Source organism: Artemia sp. Qi Xiang Cuo, chromosome 12 (assembly GCF_049724085.1).
Source record: "Artemia sp. Qi Xiang Cuo chromosome 12, ASM4972408v1, whole genome shotgun sequence".
NCBI classification, from domain to species: Eukaryota; Metazoa; Arthropoda; class Branchiopoda; order Anostraca; family Artemiidae; genus Artemia; species Artemia sp. Qi Xiang Cuo.
Window position 1 is genome coordinate 21,279,286 of NC_142805.1, and position 20,211 is coordinate 21,299,496.

A 20,211-nucleotide genomic window follows, 5' to 3' on the forward strand; every position below is an offset into this window, starting at 1 on the left:
GCAAAGGCAGTGGAAACAGCGGAGGAATTACAGGTAAAGATTGGTACCGTGGTTTTATGGATTGACTTAAAACTCTATCAGTAAGAACGCCAATAAGTACAAGCCTATGACGGACAACTGCTTTCAACTGTCACAGTGTAGGAGCTTTCTTTAACAACCTGGATTGAGGCCTATATAAACACATGTTCAGACCACAAGACCTTTGAAGTTTTGACGAATCAGGTCTGAAAAAATCCACAATCCTGGTAAAATCATTGCACAGCGAGGCCAGAAGTAAGTAGGGAAGGTCACGCCAGAAAGAGGTCAGTTGACCATGATTGGTGCTGGTGATAATGTGTTGGGAACACAGTCCCTCCTCTACTTATTTCCCCACAAAAACAGTGTCCGAAAATTTTACTCAGGGGAGCTTTACCAGGAACCATCACGATCAGCTCAGAAAATACTTCTGGCTGGATGACTGCCTCTCATTCTTTGCTTTACTTGCAGCATTTTATCAATCAAGTCAAACCCAAAAAATCAACAGGAAAAAAAATATAAAAAAGTCAGAAGTGCTCACTAACCCCCCTATGAAAGAATGCATTACTGCTAGGATAAAAGCTGTATTTGCCAAAAAGCCCTAGTCCTGGAACGGAAGAAAGTCAGAAAAGTGAAAAGACTAAAAAGCAAAAGGCGTGTCTCTGGCAACAAGAGGTACAGTTAGAGTGACGATTCTGCCGTAGATGATCCTGTATACAACAACTCTTCAGACCCCAGCATAGACATTGAAGACAAGCTCCCTACCAGCAACTTCTAATTTGACACTGAGAAAGTCAAGGCTGGTGATTACATTCTGATTGAGCTGAAGAGCAAGAAAGCGAATTCTGTTCACATTGTTATCATTATCAAAAGTAGCAACTGAAGAACTTAAGGTCCACTTTTGGAAGAAGACTGGAGCAAGAGACTTTGCGCTAACTGACGAGATGAATAGTGTCTTAAAGACAGAAGTTGAAATAAAACTGCCACCACTGAAAGGTAGAACACCAAGATTAGCGGAGCGGCTTACTTTTGGTGTTGATCAGTCAATGTATAATTTCCAATTAATACTTTTTATTTTTTTTAAACCTTAATGGAATTGATTTTGTATTTTTTTTTATGCTGACCATATTCTTTCTTAATTTTATAGCCGAAAAACAAGCTTTAATGTTCCCCTGGTCACTTTTCTTTTTCTTTTGTCCGGTGGCCAAACTTAAGGCAGAGACGACCGAACCCGTGCCGGGATGGGCCAGGTTTGGCACTCTTGACCACTTGGATAGAGAGGCATCTATATATTTACATATATGTATATAGTCCAATTTCTAACAACAATTTCTACCGAGCTTCAACTTTTGGTTTTATTTTTTAAGGTTTTGAATTGTTGTAATCCCTTGTTCAAATATATATACAAATATTCTTGCAATGATCAGTTTTTGTTCTTCAGGCAATTTAATATCTTTTCATACTGAATTTATTCCAAAATATTTGATTATTACAGAAATTTATTATTACAGAAATACCAGTTTTCTGTTCTTTAGGCAAGTTAATGTCTTTTCATAATCCCGTCTATTCAAAGATATTTGAATATTAGTTTTTTTTTTCAAAACTAAGGGTCTCAACAAATTTTGTCATAATTCTGACCTATCTAAATCGTTTTTTATGCGAGAATAAACCAGGATACTAATTATCCCGAAAAAAAAATATGGAGCTGTTTTCAAGAAATGAAATATATACTTATTGCTTACATATAAAGATATAATATCGATATATCTATATATATATATATATATATATATATATATATATATATATATATATATATATATATATATATATATATATAAATATATATATATATATATATATATATATATATATATATATATATATATATATATATATATATATATATATATATATATATATATATTATATAAAATATAATTATATTTTATATATATTATATAAATTATATATATATAGACAAAACAAAGTTCTAACTTTTAGCGATGCAGTTTTCGTTTCACCATAAGCTTCTCAAGTAGCTTCATTGGTTATAAATTATAATTGCAATATTCATTGAATGCAAAAATGGTGCTGACACGAAGTGTAAAAATTGAAAACAAACAAGGGTAAAAATTGCTATTTTGCCCTAGTAGTTGAGCTAGATTATACAAAAAACATAGTTTTCCGTGGGAAGTTGGATGCCTATTTAAAACTTAAAATGAGCAAAAATTAGCATACAAAGCATGTCAAACCTAAAAGAAACAGAGATTACTATGGATGAAGAACTAAAACTTAAAAGGGAACATAATTCAAATGAGAAACAAGTCCAAAATAAAATCTAACAGAAATTACCAGAAGTAAGCGTTGTGATATCAGCCCTTAAGGCCAGACAGGAGCCCCGAAGAACGAGAATATCTATTAGAAGGAATCCTGAAAGAATCCTGGAGAACTCGTAACTGCCTAAGATGTGCAATGAATGTAGATGACCACACTGGACAACAGTAAGGTAAATAGGGGTGCAGCAACGAAAAATAAATAAGAGGCAGTATTCTAGCAGAAAAGAAATGCTTTAATTTACGCATCATTCCAATATTACGGGCCACTTTAGAAGATGCACACTGTATATGTTCTACAAACGAGAGGGTCTCATCCAGAATAACTCCCAGGTATTTCACCGTACTTTTCCGAGATATCTGGGACGGGCCAGCATTCAGGGTTGTTAACCATGGATAGTAATTCTTAGATCTCCCATAAATAATCCAGTCAGGTTTATTAAAATTGATAGCCATTTTGTTCGATGTCATCCATCGTTCAATATTATGTAGGTCACCTTCTAACATTCCGACTAACTCTTGCTTCGTACGAGCAATAATCGCGAGATTTGTGTCATCTTCGAACAATAAAAGGGCCTTCTTTGGGCCTCTGAAACCTGAGCTTAAGTGATTTGTTAGGCCAGACACAGCGTTGCATAGGTCGTTAACAGCGAACAGCAGTGGACCGAGTGAAGATCCTTAAGGAACACAACACTGGACTGGGTAACGGCTAGACGCAATACCTCCTACTTCCATAAATATTGACCTATCTTCTAGATAAGATTCAAATAGCTTAATCACATTACCACGGACACCACAATTCCTAAGCTTCAATAACAAAATCTGGTAGTCAACGGTATCAAAAGCTTTCAGTATATCTAAAAATAATCTAGCTACCTTCATATTAACATCTAATCAATCGTTTACCGTCGTCACCATAAACTGAAGAGCATGCTCCGTCGAATAAAGCTAACGAAATCCAAATTGATTGACTTACTTACTTTTGACTTATGTCTCCTGCCAGGCGCTGCTCGGCGTAGAGAGTGACGTCTGCCTCCTCCATCCACTTTGGTCCATGGCAAGCGTTCGCACATCGCTCAACCTGATATTTGCCATCGTCAGGAACTCGTACAGGCTGTCAGACCATCGTTTTTTCAGTCGGCCATGAGGTGGCTTCCAACCGGCTTTGACAGGGTCGAAGTCGTGGATCATTTTCGCAGGTATGTGTGGAGGCATTCGAAGTAGGTGTCCGAACCATCGTAATGTTCGCTCGGCTGCTTGGGTCGAAACCCGAGACTGCTTGGTGAGCTGCAGCAGCTTCTCATTGCTGACGAAGTCGAGCCATCGTAGACCTTCGATCCTCCTCAGGCTCTTTGACTGAAAGATATCAATTGCTTTGAGGGTTGCGGCTGAAGCTTGCCATGTTTCAGTTCCATAGAGCATCACAGAGCCGACGAGGGCGTTGAAAATCCGCAGCTTCGTTGTACGACTGATGTTTGGTTTTCGCCAGAGGTGACGGTTCAGTCTGCCCATTGCAGAAGCGGGCCTGCCAAATTGATTGCTAAGAAAATAATTATTTTTACATAAGAAAGAATTCAACCTACAATACAGCAACTTTTCCATTATTTAAGAAAGGAACAGTAAAAGGAAAATGGGCCAATAATTGAAAAAATCCTGTTTATCACCACCTTTGTAAATAGGTTTTACCTTAGCTATTTTAAAACAAGATGGGAAAACACCAACCCTGAAACAACTATTAACAATCTCAACAAACTTTGGAAGTAATTCCGGCAACGCTTATTTAATAACTTTAAGTGACAAGAAATCGGCACTGAACGCCGATGTTCTTATTTCATTAATTACTTTTTCAACTTCGGAATCTTTAACTTTACTCAGCCAAAGGGTTACTTCACTCTCTGGGGGAAGGTAATCTTTGAAAGTTTCACCATCCGGTATATCTCGTTCAGTCATTCTTCTCGATCCACCACCAATATTCACCAAATGTTCTGCCATATTATTTGCCAAATTCCTTGGGTCATCGTGTTCAGGTAATACGTGCCCTTTCTCGCCAATTACTGACTAAATAATTTTCCGTGTTTTCGTACGATCACCTTCGCTTTTATTAAATGCAGCTTGATAATAACCCCATTTGGATTTTCTGAGAAGCTTATTCAAAGCATTATTATATCGTCTATAGAACCTTTCATTAAATGTATTTGGGCTCAGGGGTTTCTCTTGATATAAGTCGTGCTTTCTATTTATACATTTTAGAAGGCTTTTCGTTATACACAGCTTATTTGGTTCATATTTTCTCGACTGTTTGTACTTAGAGCAACTTGAACAGAGCAGTGAAGTTAATTGACCATACCATTTGTCCATTTGATGACTAGGATCTTCATAGTTGTTAAGATGTGACCAATCTTGTGATACTAGTTTACATTTAAACTTCCTAATTGAAGCAGCATCTAATTTAATTCCATTTCTTTTCTCTTTTCTTTGATTTTGGGGGCTCGATATTTCTAAAGTCACCATAACAGTGCAATGGTCAGATACATCATTGATAATCATTGACCTTCGGATCACTAAATCCAATATTCATAAAAATGTTGTCGTTTAGTGTCGCATTACTTTCACTAATTCTCGTAGTGATATTAACACTTGGATATAAATCGAAGCTAAGCATGAGATTCAATAAATTTTGACTAGATCTATCATTCGCTAGCACCAAATTTACGTTAAAGTCTCCCGTTACCAAATACGAGTACATTGAAACTGGGACTTTTTCAAGCTGATACTCCATCAGTTCCAAAAAAACGAGAATCAGATGCAGACAGTGGCTTGTGCACCAAAACAATAAACAAATGAGTTTTGTCCTGAACTATCTCACATACCATACTCTCCAAAACCCTTTCTTCATATACTGCAATATCATATCTCACCTTTACATTAAGACTCGACCTCACATATGCCGCCAGACCACCATGCTGGTAATTTTTCCTAGATTTCTTAAATAAATTATATCCATTTATATCTAACAAAGAATCGTTGTGGTCACGCAGCCAAGTTTCAGTTAAACCTACAACCTGAATATCGCTCTCCTAGCTCAACTCAGATAAATACGCATATGAATTATTTAGACCTCAACCATTAAAATGCATAATCGTAAAATCCGCAGAATGTACCGAACCACGAATAATATAACTTAGCACCAGGAGAGCCTCGGCGTCGGCCCTCATTGCCATCCCTAAGCTACGTGTCAAAACGATCAGAAAATCTTACTCCATTAACCTCAGGTAGTGCCAATCTTTCACTAGGCATTGTAACCATGAATAACAATTGACACGAAAATATCCGTCGATATTTCAACTACCTTCTCATCTGAGCAATTATTATGCACAACACCTATTAAAACTAAAAAAACCAACAAACTAAAGAATAAATAATGATAAAGAAACAATACATTTCCATCATGGCGACTATCTTCTGTCGCAATTATTACCTAAATGCTGACATTAAAGCGCAAGACCTAAACTATCACATTTTCCCTTTAAATAATTTCTTAGACTTTTTTTTACTCAATAGTAGCAATAACCTAGACTTACAATACAGAAAAAGACAAAAAAAACACAGTTATATTCACCAAACTTTAATCAACTTTAACCAAACTCAAAATATTTTTTTTTTCTCTTCCTTTCCTTCTCCTTCTTCCATTAAAAAGTTACTAAGTCCCTTCTATTTGCATCATTAAATTTCGATCAAAAAATATTCTCAAGTGATCACCTTCCATCGGGGCTTCTGAAAGGAATAAGCACTTGCCTATATGGTTTTTGGTGCATGAAATTCCTTACCCAGGCAAATTGACGCGCCTACCATAAGCTGTGTTTAGTATTCCTCTGTTCGGTGCCATTTGGAAAATACATGCCAGTTAGTAAAATTATCAAAAAATATATACAAAATGAGCTCAAAACTATTCATGTTCGGATCTAGAAAACAATTGCAGCTGAACACTAAATTCAAACAATCCCACAATACACAAACCAGAAATTTACCCCCCCCCCCCTCCTTGTTTGTTACCTTGTTTATTTGCAATATCAATTTTTGTACACCAAACTCCTGTAAATAATTCCCGATTCTCCTCATCACGGAAAATGAACACAGTTCCTAGGATAGGTTAATCATCCTCTAATACTCAATCACATCCAAATTAAGGCTTACCAGAAGTGTTAAAATAAACTTCTTTTTGGTTTCTGTAAACAATTATAAAAAAAGAAGAATCACATTAATATATCCTTCAATATTTCTTAATAACTTTTTGTGTATTTACCCAAAAAGTTCACTATGCTGAAAACAAAATTTTTGAAACTGCCGAGTTTCTTATTCGCAGAAAAACTTCTTAAGATCAACCTGTGGCTTAAGAGTTTGACATCTATTTTTAAATCCGTATTATTACTGCAAATTTTTTCATATCTAAATAGTTGTGAGTAAAAGGCTGAGTTTGGTATGTTTAAATGTATGTTACTTTCTGGGGACGGGAAATAAATTAATTCTCAATCGAAATCATCCATTCTATTATATATTTTAAAGACTAATTTATTATTATCAGAAAAATTAATATCTAAATCTTAGTCTTCTTGGCCTGTCCCATGACTAGGCTCTGGAACTAACTCGGTTGGGTAAATATTTTTTGAAATTTTAATCAAAAACTACTGAGTTTATTTCTAAAAGATCATCCAAATATCTTTAATTGTTTAAAAGAAAATGTTTTACATTATTTGGGTTATCTTTACTTATCATGTGCTTATATTCTATTTGGCTTAATAGAAAGTCTACTATAAACGGACTGGCATTAACATCCATAGGAATTCCTATATTTTGCTCATATACTCGTATATTGCTATTAAATCTTATAAAAGTATAAAATAGAACCATTTTTTAGTCATTCGATTATGATTGTTTTACCCCCATGCAACCAAAAAGTGTAGTTCTGCATATGATTATACGTTTATGTTAGAGAGACTAAGTTATACCATAAGGATCCATTGGTGAAACCCACCTATGAGAGTAAAGATGATATGAAGTAAGGAGACAATAGGTAGCCATTCGGCAGCTTCTAATGCGGCAGATATTTCACCTTTGGGGCTGGGAACGTCCTATTTGTGCGAAACAAGTACGGCTTCGACCCGGCATTTGAGCAACACAAATTTTTTTGACGCCAAAATGTTCAGAAAAACTTCTTAATAATATATCCAAAATAGCTCGAAATCGCTTTTGCAGAAATACTCTTTTTTAGGGAAAAGAGGGAGGAAATAGGTGAAAATCTTGAATTTAAATTTTTTAATATTTGTATATTGAAAGGTTATTTTCCATTGATGAAAGTCTAGGGAGACCGAAAATGAAATCGGAATTGCGAAATTCCATCATTCAGTACCCCATGGCGAAAGCACCTATATTCGACTTTAACGGTGCTTCTTCGCAATTTCGCGCCAGTGAACTCTAACATGGACTAATATTGGACCATCTATTAGTCTCAGCCTGACTTCAGAAGTGCGGAAGGGGTGAGGGTAATTTCAATTACTACAATATTTTTGGCAGGAAGGTGCTTCTTTTTTTTCAGGGCTAAGGAGTGCAAATCTGAACAGAAAATTTTCTTCAAATTCCCATTTAGGTCTGCCTTGACTCTCCCACTCTGATACTAACTTCCACCCTCATTCTTTAGAACTAGAGGGTGCGATGGGAACACCAAAAGATTGTCGTTTTTAACTTTGTTCCCAGGATTTGACATATTATTGTAAAAAAAAACATTAAAACTAAAAACTAAAGCAAAAATGAGCAAACAGAAAAACTTCAATCACAACTTCGTTTTCGGTAACCATGACTCTGAAACCATCACAACTTCGTTTTTATTATGGCACATGGTACTTGGTACATCCCCTTTCAAGATTAACTGGGGTCAAGTAGCTATGACTCTTAATTCCCCACGATATAGTTTTTTGGAAGTCATTGAACAAAAAATAAATATAAAGAATAAATACAAATAACAAATATTTAAACGAATAATAATAATGATAATAATAAAAATAATAATAATAATAATCATAATAATAATAATGATAATAATAATAATAAAAACTGCATGAAGAACCGACATGCCGTGAAGACAGTGCTTGTATGGTCCAAAGATACTACTTCAATGAAAAATGAAAAGCATTGTAAAGCATTAGTGTTTAATGTATGGGACTGATATACAGTGCATGCGGTATATACTTTTGGTATATACCTACCAAGCCGTACATTCGTTTAGTGTACGGCATTGTTTGCTATACAGGATTAAACATTCGATTAAGTTTAATTAAAATTGGTTTATTTGACTTAGTTAAAGATCGTTATTAACCTCTGATAAAACGGGGAAAAGGAAAAAGAGAAAATTCTTACTGTGTTGAGATTCAGAAGTTGGTTGTGTGATGTTGTCTCCTGAATTCCACAAAACTCGAAAAATTTGTATGTAGGCAAATGTCATAAAAACGAGTGGGACAAGATAGAGGAAGACGAAGCGTAAAAACTGAAAAGGAAATATAAATTAAAACACCAGGTTTAACAGTAAAAAGTAATATATAAACTAAAACAGGTTTAGTACTTAAAATAAGATATTAAACATCATAAGCTATGAATTCAGGACTTCACTTTTTCTAATGTTGACTTCCATTGTTTTCCATCATGGACATTTGATTTACCATACATTTCCGGGTGACTAAATAAGGAAAAAGAGAACTGGAGGGAAAGTTCAATTTTTTAAACTTTCAATTTTTGGATACAATCTTTTTGATGCAGCACAAAAAAAACAATCCAAAATACCCCACCATCAAATTCCTTTACTTCGGATACACAATATACAATTCCATTCACATACACAATTCTCCACTCTAACAACAACCAACTGAAAAACTGCCTTAGTAATATGGAATCTCTGCTTTTAAGCGGGCCCATAGTATTGTTATAACAGTTACAAACGGGCCCATAACCATATGTGCTATCGGAGCTGCTAGTTCCTCTACGAGATCTAACACTTTTCGGAAACAATTGTTCTTTCTGAAAAAATACCATTTCTTTAAGGGGGCCTATATGCCATCATTCCAAGCGCACACATAGTCTTACCGTACTTCCGCTTCGATAAGGGAATTTTGGAAACACATTTTTTCTGTAACACTGCTATGATTTCATAGCGGGCCTATGGTATTATCTCAATCAAATATTTCGATATAAAAGAATGCTCGTCTAGCTGAAATTCAGTGGATGAATCGAAGTATATCTATCATTATGTCTAATAAGAGGAATTGTAATGAGGATTGCAATAAGCAAGGGGTTTGTGATATATTTTTCATTGTATGCTTAGTGGATGAAGACTGGTTCTTATACAGTTTCGATTTATCAAATGACATTTACAGTCCCCTTTTGCTAGTGAATTGTAGGTATATTTTTAAAATCACCGCAACCAAGTTGCTCTTATTGAGCTGTTGAATTCAGTCCGTGGAGTATTTTGAACCTGGACCTTTCACGAGGACGGTTAAAAACAGCATTTACTGAATTTTATGTGTTTGGACATAATATATAATCAATATATTTTTTTTAAACACCTCTTCCTTTAGTTATTCTTAAACTTTTGTATTCGGTCCATAGCTTATCATTAAGGTTTGCGCAATAAACAAGTGGTTTGTGATATATGTTATAAACATTTTTCATTGTATGCTTAATGGACTGGGACTAATTCTTATATACTTTCTATTTGTCAAATGACATTTACAGAATCCTTTAGTTAGCGAATTGTATGTATAGTTTTAAAATCACCGTAACCTACTAGCCTTTATTGAGCTATTGAATTCAGTCCACGGAATATTTTGAAACCGGATCTTTCATGGGAACGATTAAAAAGAGCATTTACTGAATTTTATTTGCTTGAGCATCTTATATAATCAATAATTTCTTAAAAAAACTCTTCCTACTAGTTATTCTTTAAGTTTTGTATTCGGTCAATGGGCTATTATTAAACCCAAGCTTTAATATGCATATTAGTAAAATACGTATTATGAGTGTACACACAAACACACACACACACACACACACACACACACACACACACACACACACACACACACACACACACACACACACACACACACACACACACACACACACACACACACACACACACACACACACACACACACACACACACACACACACACACACACACACACACACACACACACACACACACACACACACACACACACACACACACACACACACACACACACACACACACACACACACACACACACACACACACACACACACACACACACACACACACACACACACACACACACACACACACACACACACACACACACACACACACACACACACACACACACACACACACACACACACACACACACACACACACACACACACACACACACACACACACACACACACACACACACACACACACACACACACACACACACACACACACACACACACACACACACACACACACACACACACACACACACACACACACACACACACACACACACACACACACACACACACACACACACACACACACACACACACACACACACACACACACACACACACACACACACACACACACACACACACACACACACACACACACACACACACACACACACACACACACACACACACACACACACACACACACACACACACACACACACACACACACACACACACACACACACACACACACACACACACACACACACACACACACACACACACACACACACACACACACACACACACACACACACACACACACACACACACACACACACACACACACACACACACACACACACACACACACACACACACACACACACACACACACACACACACACACACACACACACACACACACACACACACACACACACACACACACACACACACACACACACACACACACACACACACACACACACACACACACACACACACACACACACACACACACACACACACACACACACACACACACACACACACACACACACACACACACATACACACACACACACACACAATCTCTCAGTCGTCCAGATATATGCCCCAGATTAAGCTCGAAGTGAAGAGGAGTGCTACCAATTCTACTTCTAGCTAAAAAGCGCAACTGACCAGATCCCCGAAAATGATGTACTTATCGTGTTGGGTGTCTTTAATGCGATAGTTGGCAGGTGGCATGCTGGTTGAGAAGATGTCATGGGCCCTCACGGACATTGCCGTCTTAATGCAAGGGGAGAACCGCTTATTGACTTCTGCAGGGAGAATTAACTCTTTATCATCAATACCACCTTTAAGCACAGACACCGCCGAAAGGTAACATGAAGATCCCCTGACGGAGTCACCGAAAATATGATCGACTACGTCCTGATATCCAAACGTTGGAAGTCATCCGAAATGGACACTGTCTCACTAGTCGGCGGAGATTTTGTCTTGGACCCCACACTCCTGATATCCAAATTCAAACTGAGGTTTAAACGTCTCACAAAAACCTAAAAAATCCCAAGATTGTGAACGGAACTCCTCCGAGACCCCACCAAAAAAGCCACATACAACTGTAGCCTGTCTACAAAATTCCGTGACATCCTCAGTACATCCACTCCACTCGCAACTCCTGAAGAGATCCATCACTTGGCTGAACATGCTACCTCTACAATCCTCAAGACTGCAAGTGACATCCTTGGTAGAAAAGCCAGAGACGAAAAGCCTTGGCTCACCGAAAAAATAATTTGATTATGTGACTAGAAACACCTACATAAAAACAAATCTTACCGAAACAGCCGAAATACCTACAAACATCTCAAACGGAAAGTTGAGCGTGAAATGAGGAAGGAATTGTGCAACCGTATCGCCGAAAAGTGCAAGGACTGTGAAACCCAGTTCACGAAAAGCAACAGCCACAAACTCTTCAAAAGAGTCAGCGAGCTATTCTCCAAAAAAGATCCCTCAACGTCCGTAATCCTAGACAAGCAGGAAAAACGACATCAATGATGCCAAGGTGAAGCTCGAACGATGAAAGGAATACTTTAACGAGAAACTGAACACGAAGTAATGACCAGCCCAAACGTCCTAAACTCTTTCCCAATCATAGATCGAGGTTCGCCCCCCCCTCCCCTTAGAAGCGAGACCAAAGCGGCAATAGAATCCCTAAAGCGAGGCAAAGCTCCGGGGCCAGACGGTGTCACTGCTGAACTGATAAATGTTGGTTCAGAAGATGTTATCGACCTATACCACAGTCTTGTATCAGCCACCTGGTCTACTGGACACGTCCCGGAGCAGTGGTGTAAGGCAGCAATATTCCCAATACACAAAAGAGGCTCGAAGAAAAAATTTGACAACTACCGGTCCATCAGCCTCACAATCCACCAAACCAGAATCCTGACCAAGATCCTGCTCCGCAGAATTCAAGTAATCACCGCCTCTGTTATTGGCGAGTATCAAGCTGGCTTTTGATCGGGACGATCAACTATTAACCAAATCTTTACCGTGCGTCAGTTGATGGGACGGTTCATCGAGTTTAACAGAGACCTTTATCAGCTCTTTATAGACTTCCGACGGGCCTTTGACCTAATATGGAGGAAAGGCTTGTGTTATATTTTAAGACACTACAGTTTCCCAGATGAAATAGTCAGAATCATTGAGGACATGCACAACCAATTCAAAAGTCAAATACTGATCACCGATGGGATCTGTGGTGAATTCCCAACAACTTCTGGAATCCTACAAGGACGCACCCTCTCGCCACACTTGTTTAACCTGTTTATGCATGCCATCCTCTCCCTGATAATCGTCGAGTATGGAGCCAGAATAGGAGGAATCCCAATTGACAGACTAGCATATGCGGATAATATCGACCTGATGTCCACTACCGCCAAAAAACTCCAGAGTCAGGCTGACTACATCGCCCAAGCAACGAAGCCGTTTGGTATGCAGATTAACACAAACAAGACCAAAATAATGGTCAAATCACAACAGGAGACAACAAAACCTGCCTCAATAGTAATGGACGGTGAACAAGTGGAAACAGTTGATCAATTCCTTTACCTCGGCAGGCTTTTGACTGGGACTTGAAAGGTCAATTTCCTTCCAATGGGAAAGCGCTCCAACCGTAAGGACTGGCCAGCTATTCCCAGTATTTTGTCCTACTCATTACATTCTAAAATTAACCTATTGCGTTTGAGAGAAATTCCTATGTTTCGCTTTCTAGAATGAGATGTTTCGTGCATCTGTATAATTGGCACGCAGTCGGGAAAGATATATTAACTGAAATTACACTTCTTCATTAATTAACGCTTTTTATGAAGTGTTGCCAAATAATATTGTTGATTTCATGCCATGTTACCTTAATGGTAACCAGCATGCCAACTCTATAAGCAGCCCCGATGATACCTTAACTCATGTTAATTTTAAATACCATGATATTATCGATTTTGCTACCAATGTGAAGCCACAACTTCACATTCACGTTTTTTGTTTCAACATCAGAAGCATCCGGGATAAGTGGCTCAAGTTTAAAGATTTAATTTCATTCAGTGGTATCTGTCCTTTTGAGGTAATAGGATAAACAGAGACATGGCTTTCCGACAATGATGACACTTGTGATTTTTTTACTCCCTGGTTTCCAAATGATCCACATGCCCAGGAGATTGACAAAGTGTTCTGGGGGTATCTCACTTTACATCCGTTCGAATGTAAATTTTACCAGGCCATCAGAGTGTGAGCCTATTTTCTCTACACAAACAAATGTCAGATGTATTTATTCAATAATTGTTAACATAGTTATCGGCCAAAATTTTTATATACTCTCCTTGTTTTACAAACCTCTTACTTTTCCAAACTCATGTTTTTGTAATCGGTTCGATGATTTCTATAATTTCATTAATCTACCCCATGAAAAGACAATAGTTCTTGGGTACTTTAATTGTAACCTACTTAATGTTGGCAAAAATATTGAATCTGACACTTTTTTTTAATCAGTAACCACGAGTGGTCTTCTACCCACAATTTTTTTTCCAGTAGAGTTGATCCTGTGAGATCAACTTCAATATTAATTGATAACATTTTTGTATATACTTTCCTGGGAAATAACCTGTCCTCTAATATAATATTTTTGGATCTGTCAGACCATTTTCCTATTTACTTGTCACTACTTTCGTGACCCCTACCTCTACGCTCTAGAATTAATATCCCAGCACCTACTAGAAATTAGAGCTCTGCAAATACAACCCATTTTATTGATTGCCTAAGAACCACTGACTGGTCCGATGTTTTAAATTGTCAAGAGGTAAATTCTGCCACAAATGGTTTTGCACAACGACTAAGTGGGATTATCCATTCAAATTTACCTATTCGTAAACCTAACCGGAAAACTATCCCTATATACCCCTGGATGACACATAGCCTCATTGTCTCCTCATACCGTAAAACAAATTATATAAGTTAGCCTGTAAGATCAGTAGTGATATTAACCTATCAAATTATAAAAATTATAAAAACTTATATACTAAACTCATCCGTGAAGCGAAGAAAAATTATTATTATACAAAAATTCTCAATTGCAAAAAAAAACTGAAAAAGATTTGGTCCACCATCAATGATATACTCTCGAAAAATAGATAATCAAAGTCTATACCTATTCGCCTTAAAGACACAAATGGCAGATTAATTGACCCTTTACATGCACCTGACGCATTTAATAATTATTTTTCTAATGTTCCTCATACTGACTCCCGCTCCTCCTTACAGGCTGTACTCCCTTGCTTCAATTCTAGATCCATGTTTTTCTGCCCAACTGATAGCAATGAGGTACTTACAAATCATCGGTTCTCTCCCTGTTAGCTTTACACCTGATTGTCTTGGATTAAGTAATAAGCTCCTAAAGACCATATCTCCTTTTGTTTACGAGCCCATCAAGCACATTGCCAACCTATCTTTAACCCAAGGAGTTTTCCCTGATTTACTAAAGTCAGCCCTCGTTATTCCAGTCCAATCTCAATTCTTCCCGTTATATCCAAAGTCCTCGAGAGAATTATCTTCAGACACCTTTCTCCCTTTCCGTTTGGCAGTCAGCACTCCGTTTCCTTGATTTCTTCCCACCAATATGGCTTTCGGCCGAAAGTTTCAACTTCTCATGCTCTAATTGACGCCACACAGTTCATACGCTCTCAACTCAACCTTAAAAAAAACTATAATGGGCTTATTTTTGGATTTCTCTAAGGCCTTTGACACGGTCGATCATAAAATTTTAATAAGTAAATTAATTAGGTACAGTATTCACAGTTTTCACCTCTCTTGGTTTGACTCTTATCTAGCTGGAAGGGTACAGAGTGTGAGCTTAGGTGGAGTACCCTCTCAACTCTTACCTGTTTAGAGGGATGTCCCGCAAGGGTCCGTTCTAGGCCCGATTTTATTTCTCCTATATGTCAATGATCTTGTTATGGATCTGGGCCCTTCAGTATATCCTGTACTATTTGCTGATGACAGCAACTTCTTCATCACCGGCACCAATTTACTATTGGCAATAACCTCTGCTCAAGTCCTTCTGAACAGAGTCCAGGCATTTTGCATTACGAATAACATGACCATTAATAGCAAAAAAAGTCAAGTAGTATTATTCAGAACCCCCTACAACAAAGACGTAATCCATCCTGCTCTTGGTCTCAAGTACTCCTCCGACATCCTCCCACAAGTGGAGGTTGCCAAGTTTCTTGGTGTATTTATTTGCCCATGCTTTGTCATTCTCTAATCATATTTCTTACATCACAGCAATAATTTTGAGAGAAGTAGCTATGATTAACCGTGTGAATTATTTTCTTCCTCCTGACATCCTAGTTACCCTCTATTATTCCTTTATTTTTCCTTACTTTTCTTATTGTGGATCAGTTTGGGGAAATACAAACCGGTCCTTCACTAAAAAAACTCAAATTTGCCCAAAACCGTGCCATTAAAGCAGTTTTTCGGCTTCCCCGTCTATATCCAACCCGTGACTTTTACTCAGATTTTGGCATAGCTCCACTAGATTAAATCATACAAAAACTAAATTTATCGCTTGCTTACTCTGCTTTCCACAATAATTCCGAATTAATAATTCGGAAGCCCACTGTCTCCGTCCATCCAATTGAGTCTTTATACTTCTTAAATGCGTTTCTAGTGCTGCCCAGCAATCTTTCATTTACAAATCTATTATCCAATGGAACAAAATACCCTCCAGTGTTGAGCCAGCCACAAGTTTCTGCACGCTGTAGGCTACAACAATGTAACAAAACTTGATTATATACTTTAATCTTTCAACTTTTAACCAATTTGCTTTAATTACCCACGTTTTATTCTTCTTTCTTTTTTTTAGTGTCACTTTAATTTTAATTTAATGTATTTATAGGGATAAAGGGGAAATGCATTCCTAAATTATGTAAATACCATAAACATCCTAAACAACATATCTATAGGATTAAGGTTGCTGTAAATAAAAGTTTTATTAATTCAAACAATTAATTTTACAAACATTATTAAAACAAAGAAAAAAAAATTAAAAACACAACAAACAAAAAAATAAAACGTGACAAACATGATAAATGAAAAAAACATTAAAGCAAAAATACATCTTAGCAGTCATTTTCAGACGAGGCAAGATTTGATATTAGAGTTAAATTTAACCCATATTGAGGTGTTTCTGAGGGCTTTTAATGCAAATGCCTCGTTTCTTTGAGTCAAGATTATGAATATTACACACTAATCTAACAATATAAGCCCCCCTTATCCTCCTAGTAATCATTTTCAGAGGACGGACTGATATTAGATCTAATTAGAGAAAAATTTCTTTGAGTGTAAGTTAGATTTTCACCCCCCCCCCCCCACCCACCATGGAAAAAATTCTTTATCGCCTCCATCTTAAGTTTTGAACTGTAGAACACGTTACCCCATATAATTCATGCCACAGAGACATTACTTGACTGCCCCCAAACCCCCTAACAATCATTCCAAAGATATTTCTCAGACATTTCTTGTTAAAAATTATGCCTCAATCTGGTCATTCAAGTTTTCCCAACCCATCCCTATGTGATACACCATGTGAATTCACACCACCGTGACATTACACACCTCCCCAAAAAGACATCCTTAAACACCTCCTCAAAATGCACTTTGAAATATCAAGTGAGGTAGTAGTGTCAAGACAAACCACGACACAACAGTACAAAAATATCCTGTGTCATACGTTTTAAACGAGAAACTTTTGAAAATGGACTTCGAAACATCAACTGAGGTAACATAGACTAGATAAGGCGTAACACATCAATGCCAAAAACTACCTTGAGTCATATATTTAAAACGAGAAAAATTTCTAGATTCAATTTGAAATATTATCAAAGGCAGCGCGCCAGCGCTGCCTAAGTAAAGAACGATGTGGCCACAATGTATTTTTTTTCTCCATACCCTGGCACTTCGTATCGAAGGAGTTGTCGTAGAAATTTCCAAAAGGGCTCATTCGATTGGAAATTTGAGTGGCTAGTGCCCTTTTTAATTGTCAAAAGATAGAAAAGATTTTTTTGATAGCCATTTTCTTCAGCGTAGGCCTAGTTCATTTTCAGATAGAAAATATGTTTTTCAGGAGGACATTCTGCCAGAGTCCTCAAGGCAAGGGTTTTAAGTTATGCCCCACGCCCATCATTCCCCCAAAACCATCCAATAAAATTTTGAGATAGCCATTTTGTTCAGCATAGTTGATTTTCAGATAGAAAATATATTTTTGAGAAGGACACTCCCCCAAAACCCTCAGGGCAAGGATTATAAATTATGCCCTGGGGGCATATAGGTTTTTTAGTGAGATCTTTGTCGCGGAAACTTGAAAAAGGGCTCATTCAATTTTAAATTCAAAGGGCTAGTAAACTAACCTTTTTAATCGGCGAAAGTGATTTGAGGGCAACTAACCCGCCTCTCACGCCCACATTTTTCCTAAAAACAAACAATCAAAGTCTTTAGAAAGCCATTTTATTCAACGTATTTGAAAATTTTGGAAATTAGGTCTTTAAGGATGACAAACTCTCCCCCCCACCATCAGGACAAGGGTTGTAAGCTATGCCCTGAGGGCAAATAAAGTTTTTAAAGAAAGGCAACTAGTCCCCCCCCCGCCCATCATTCCCCCAAACACATCCAATCAAAATTTTGAGCTAGCTATTTTGTTCAGCGTAGTTGATTTCCAGATAGAAAATATGTTTTTGAGGAGGACACTCCCCCACAACCCTCCGGGCAAGGGTTTTAAGTTATGCCCTGGGGGCATATAAGGTTGTTATAGAAGGCGTTGTCGTAGAAACTTCAAAAAACGCTCATTCGATTGGAAATTCAAATGGATAGCGCGCTTTTTAATAGTCGAAAGTGATTGGAGGGCAAATAGCCCCCCTCCCCGCGCCCACCATTCCCCCAAACACATCCAATCAAAATTTTGAGATAGCCATTTTGTTCAGCTTAGTTGATTTCCAGATATAAAATATGTTTTGGAGGAGGAAACCCCCACACAACCCTCAGGGCCAGGGTTTTAAGCTATGCCCTTGGGACATATAAGGTTTTTATAGAAGGCGTTGTCGTAGAAACTTCAAAAAAAGCTCATTTAATTGGAAATTCAAAGGGCTTTGAATATCCAATTCAAATTCAAAATTTGCACTTTATTGAAAAAATACAAATCAATGTGCATTGTTACTTTAATATACATATACTGATATTTAGTAATCAAATGTTAATATTATTTGATTTATTAAAGTTATAAAAGTAAACGCATTTATATTTTTCAGTAAAGTGCAAATTTTGTTCTGGCCTTTGGAAGGCATAGGGGTTTTGCGCCCAACTTGTGGTAATTTCTGCTCGTTTTGAGTTTGACTCCGTTATTTATTGTAATTTCTGTTCGTTTTGGGTTTTATTTATTTATCGATGCTGATCTGTATTCTTCGCTTTGGAACATCAAGAGAGGTAATGCTGACAAGATAAAGGACGACAAAACACTATGAGTAGATCCTGAGCAATACGATTCTAACGAGAAGGCTTCCAAATGCACTTTGACACATCAATGGAGGTAACACTGATACGAAAAAAAACAAGACACAATACTATAAAGATAGCTTAAGTCATACGTCTCAGTCGACGCTGAATTTTTTTATGCCCTGGATCTGTTAAACCCTAGGAAAATAGTAAAAAATATATAAAAGTAATAAAATATGGAGAATAATATCTTATAATTTTCAGACCCTGGGTCATAAGCCCTAGAAAATATTAAATATATGAATTTTTTTTTTAAATAATGAAGATAATTCCTTAAATCTTTAAATGCCTGTATATCCATAGTAAAACTTTCCCCGCAACGAGCTGGATGCGTAATGTCATGGTGGTGTGGTGTATTTTTGAGGTCATCAGGAATGGTTTGGCCTGCAAAACCTTGGATCAACGGGTTGAAGTATTATTTTTAATAAGAAATGTCTGAAAAATGTCTTGGGGATGATGGGGCGATATCAGAGGAAGGCTACAGAGCAGTAATAGTGTGGCATTGTGACATGAATTGCTTGGAGTATCATACTCTACCAATGAAATGCCAAGTTCCGCTGTTCAAAAATATACTGTTTAATTTAGATTTATGAGTTTATTTTCAGAGTGAAAAGTTTGGGAATGTCCTAGGGTAGGGGTGATGAGGGATGCTGCCATACGGATGACATTGGAGAAAGAGTATAATGCCACGGTGGTTTGATGTGTTTTTGAAGTTATCATGAATGGTTTGGCTTGTAAA

At 37.2% G+C, this 20,211-nt stretch overlaps 1 protein-coding gene across 1 annotated transcript in view; it reads right to left on the bottom strand.

The window, feature by feature from the left end:
- LOC148945889 (orexin receptor type 2-like) overlaps positions 1-20,211 on the bottom strand; it is a 463,622-nt gene that overhangs the window by 232,343 nt on the left and 211,068 nt on the right. Inside the window, exon 5 of the mRNA XM_089097767.1 lies at positions 8,763-8,889. Within this exon, the coding sequence (XP_088953893.1) occupies positions 8,763-8,889 (127 nt within the window). The remainder of the gene's footprint in view (positions 1-8,762; positions 8,890-20,211) is intronic.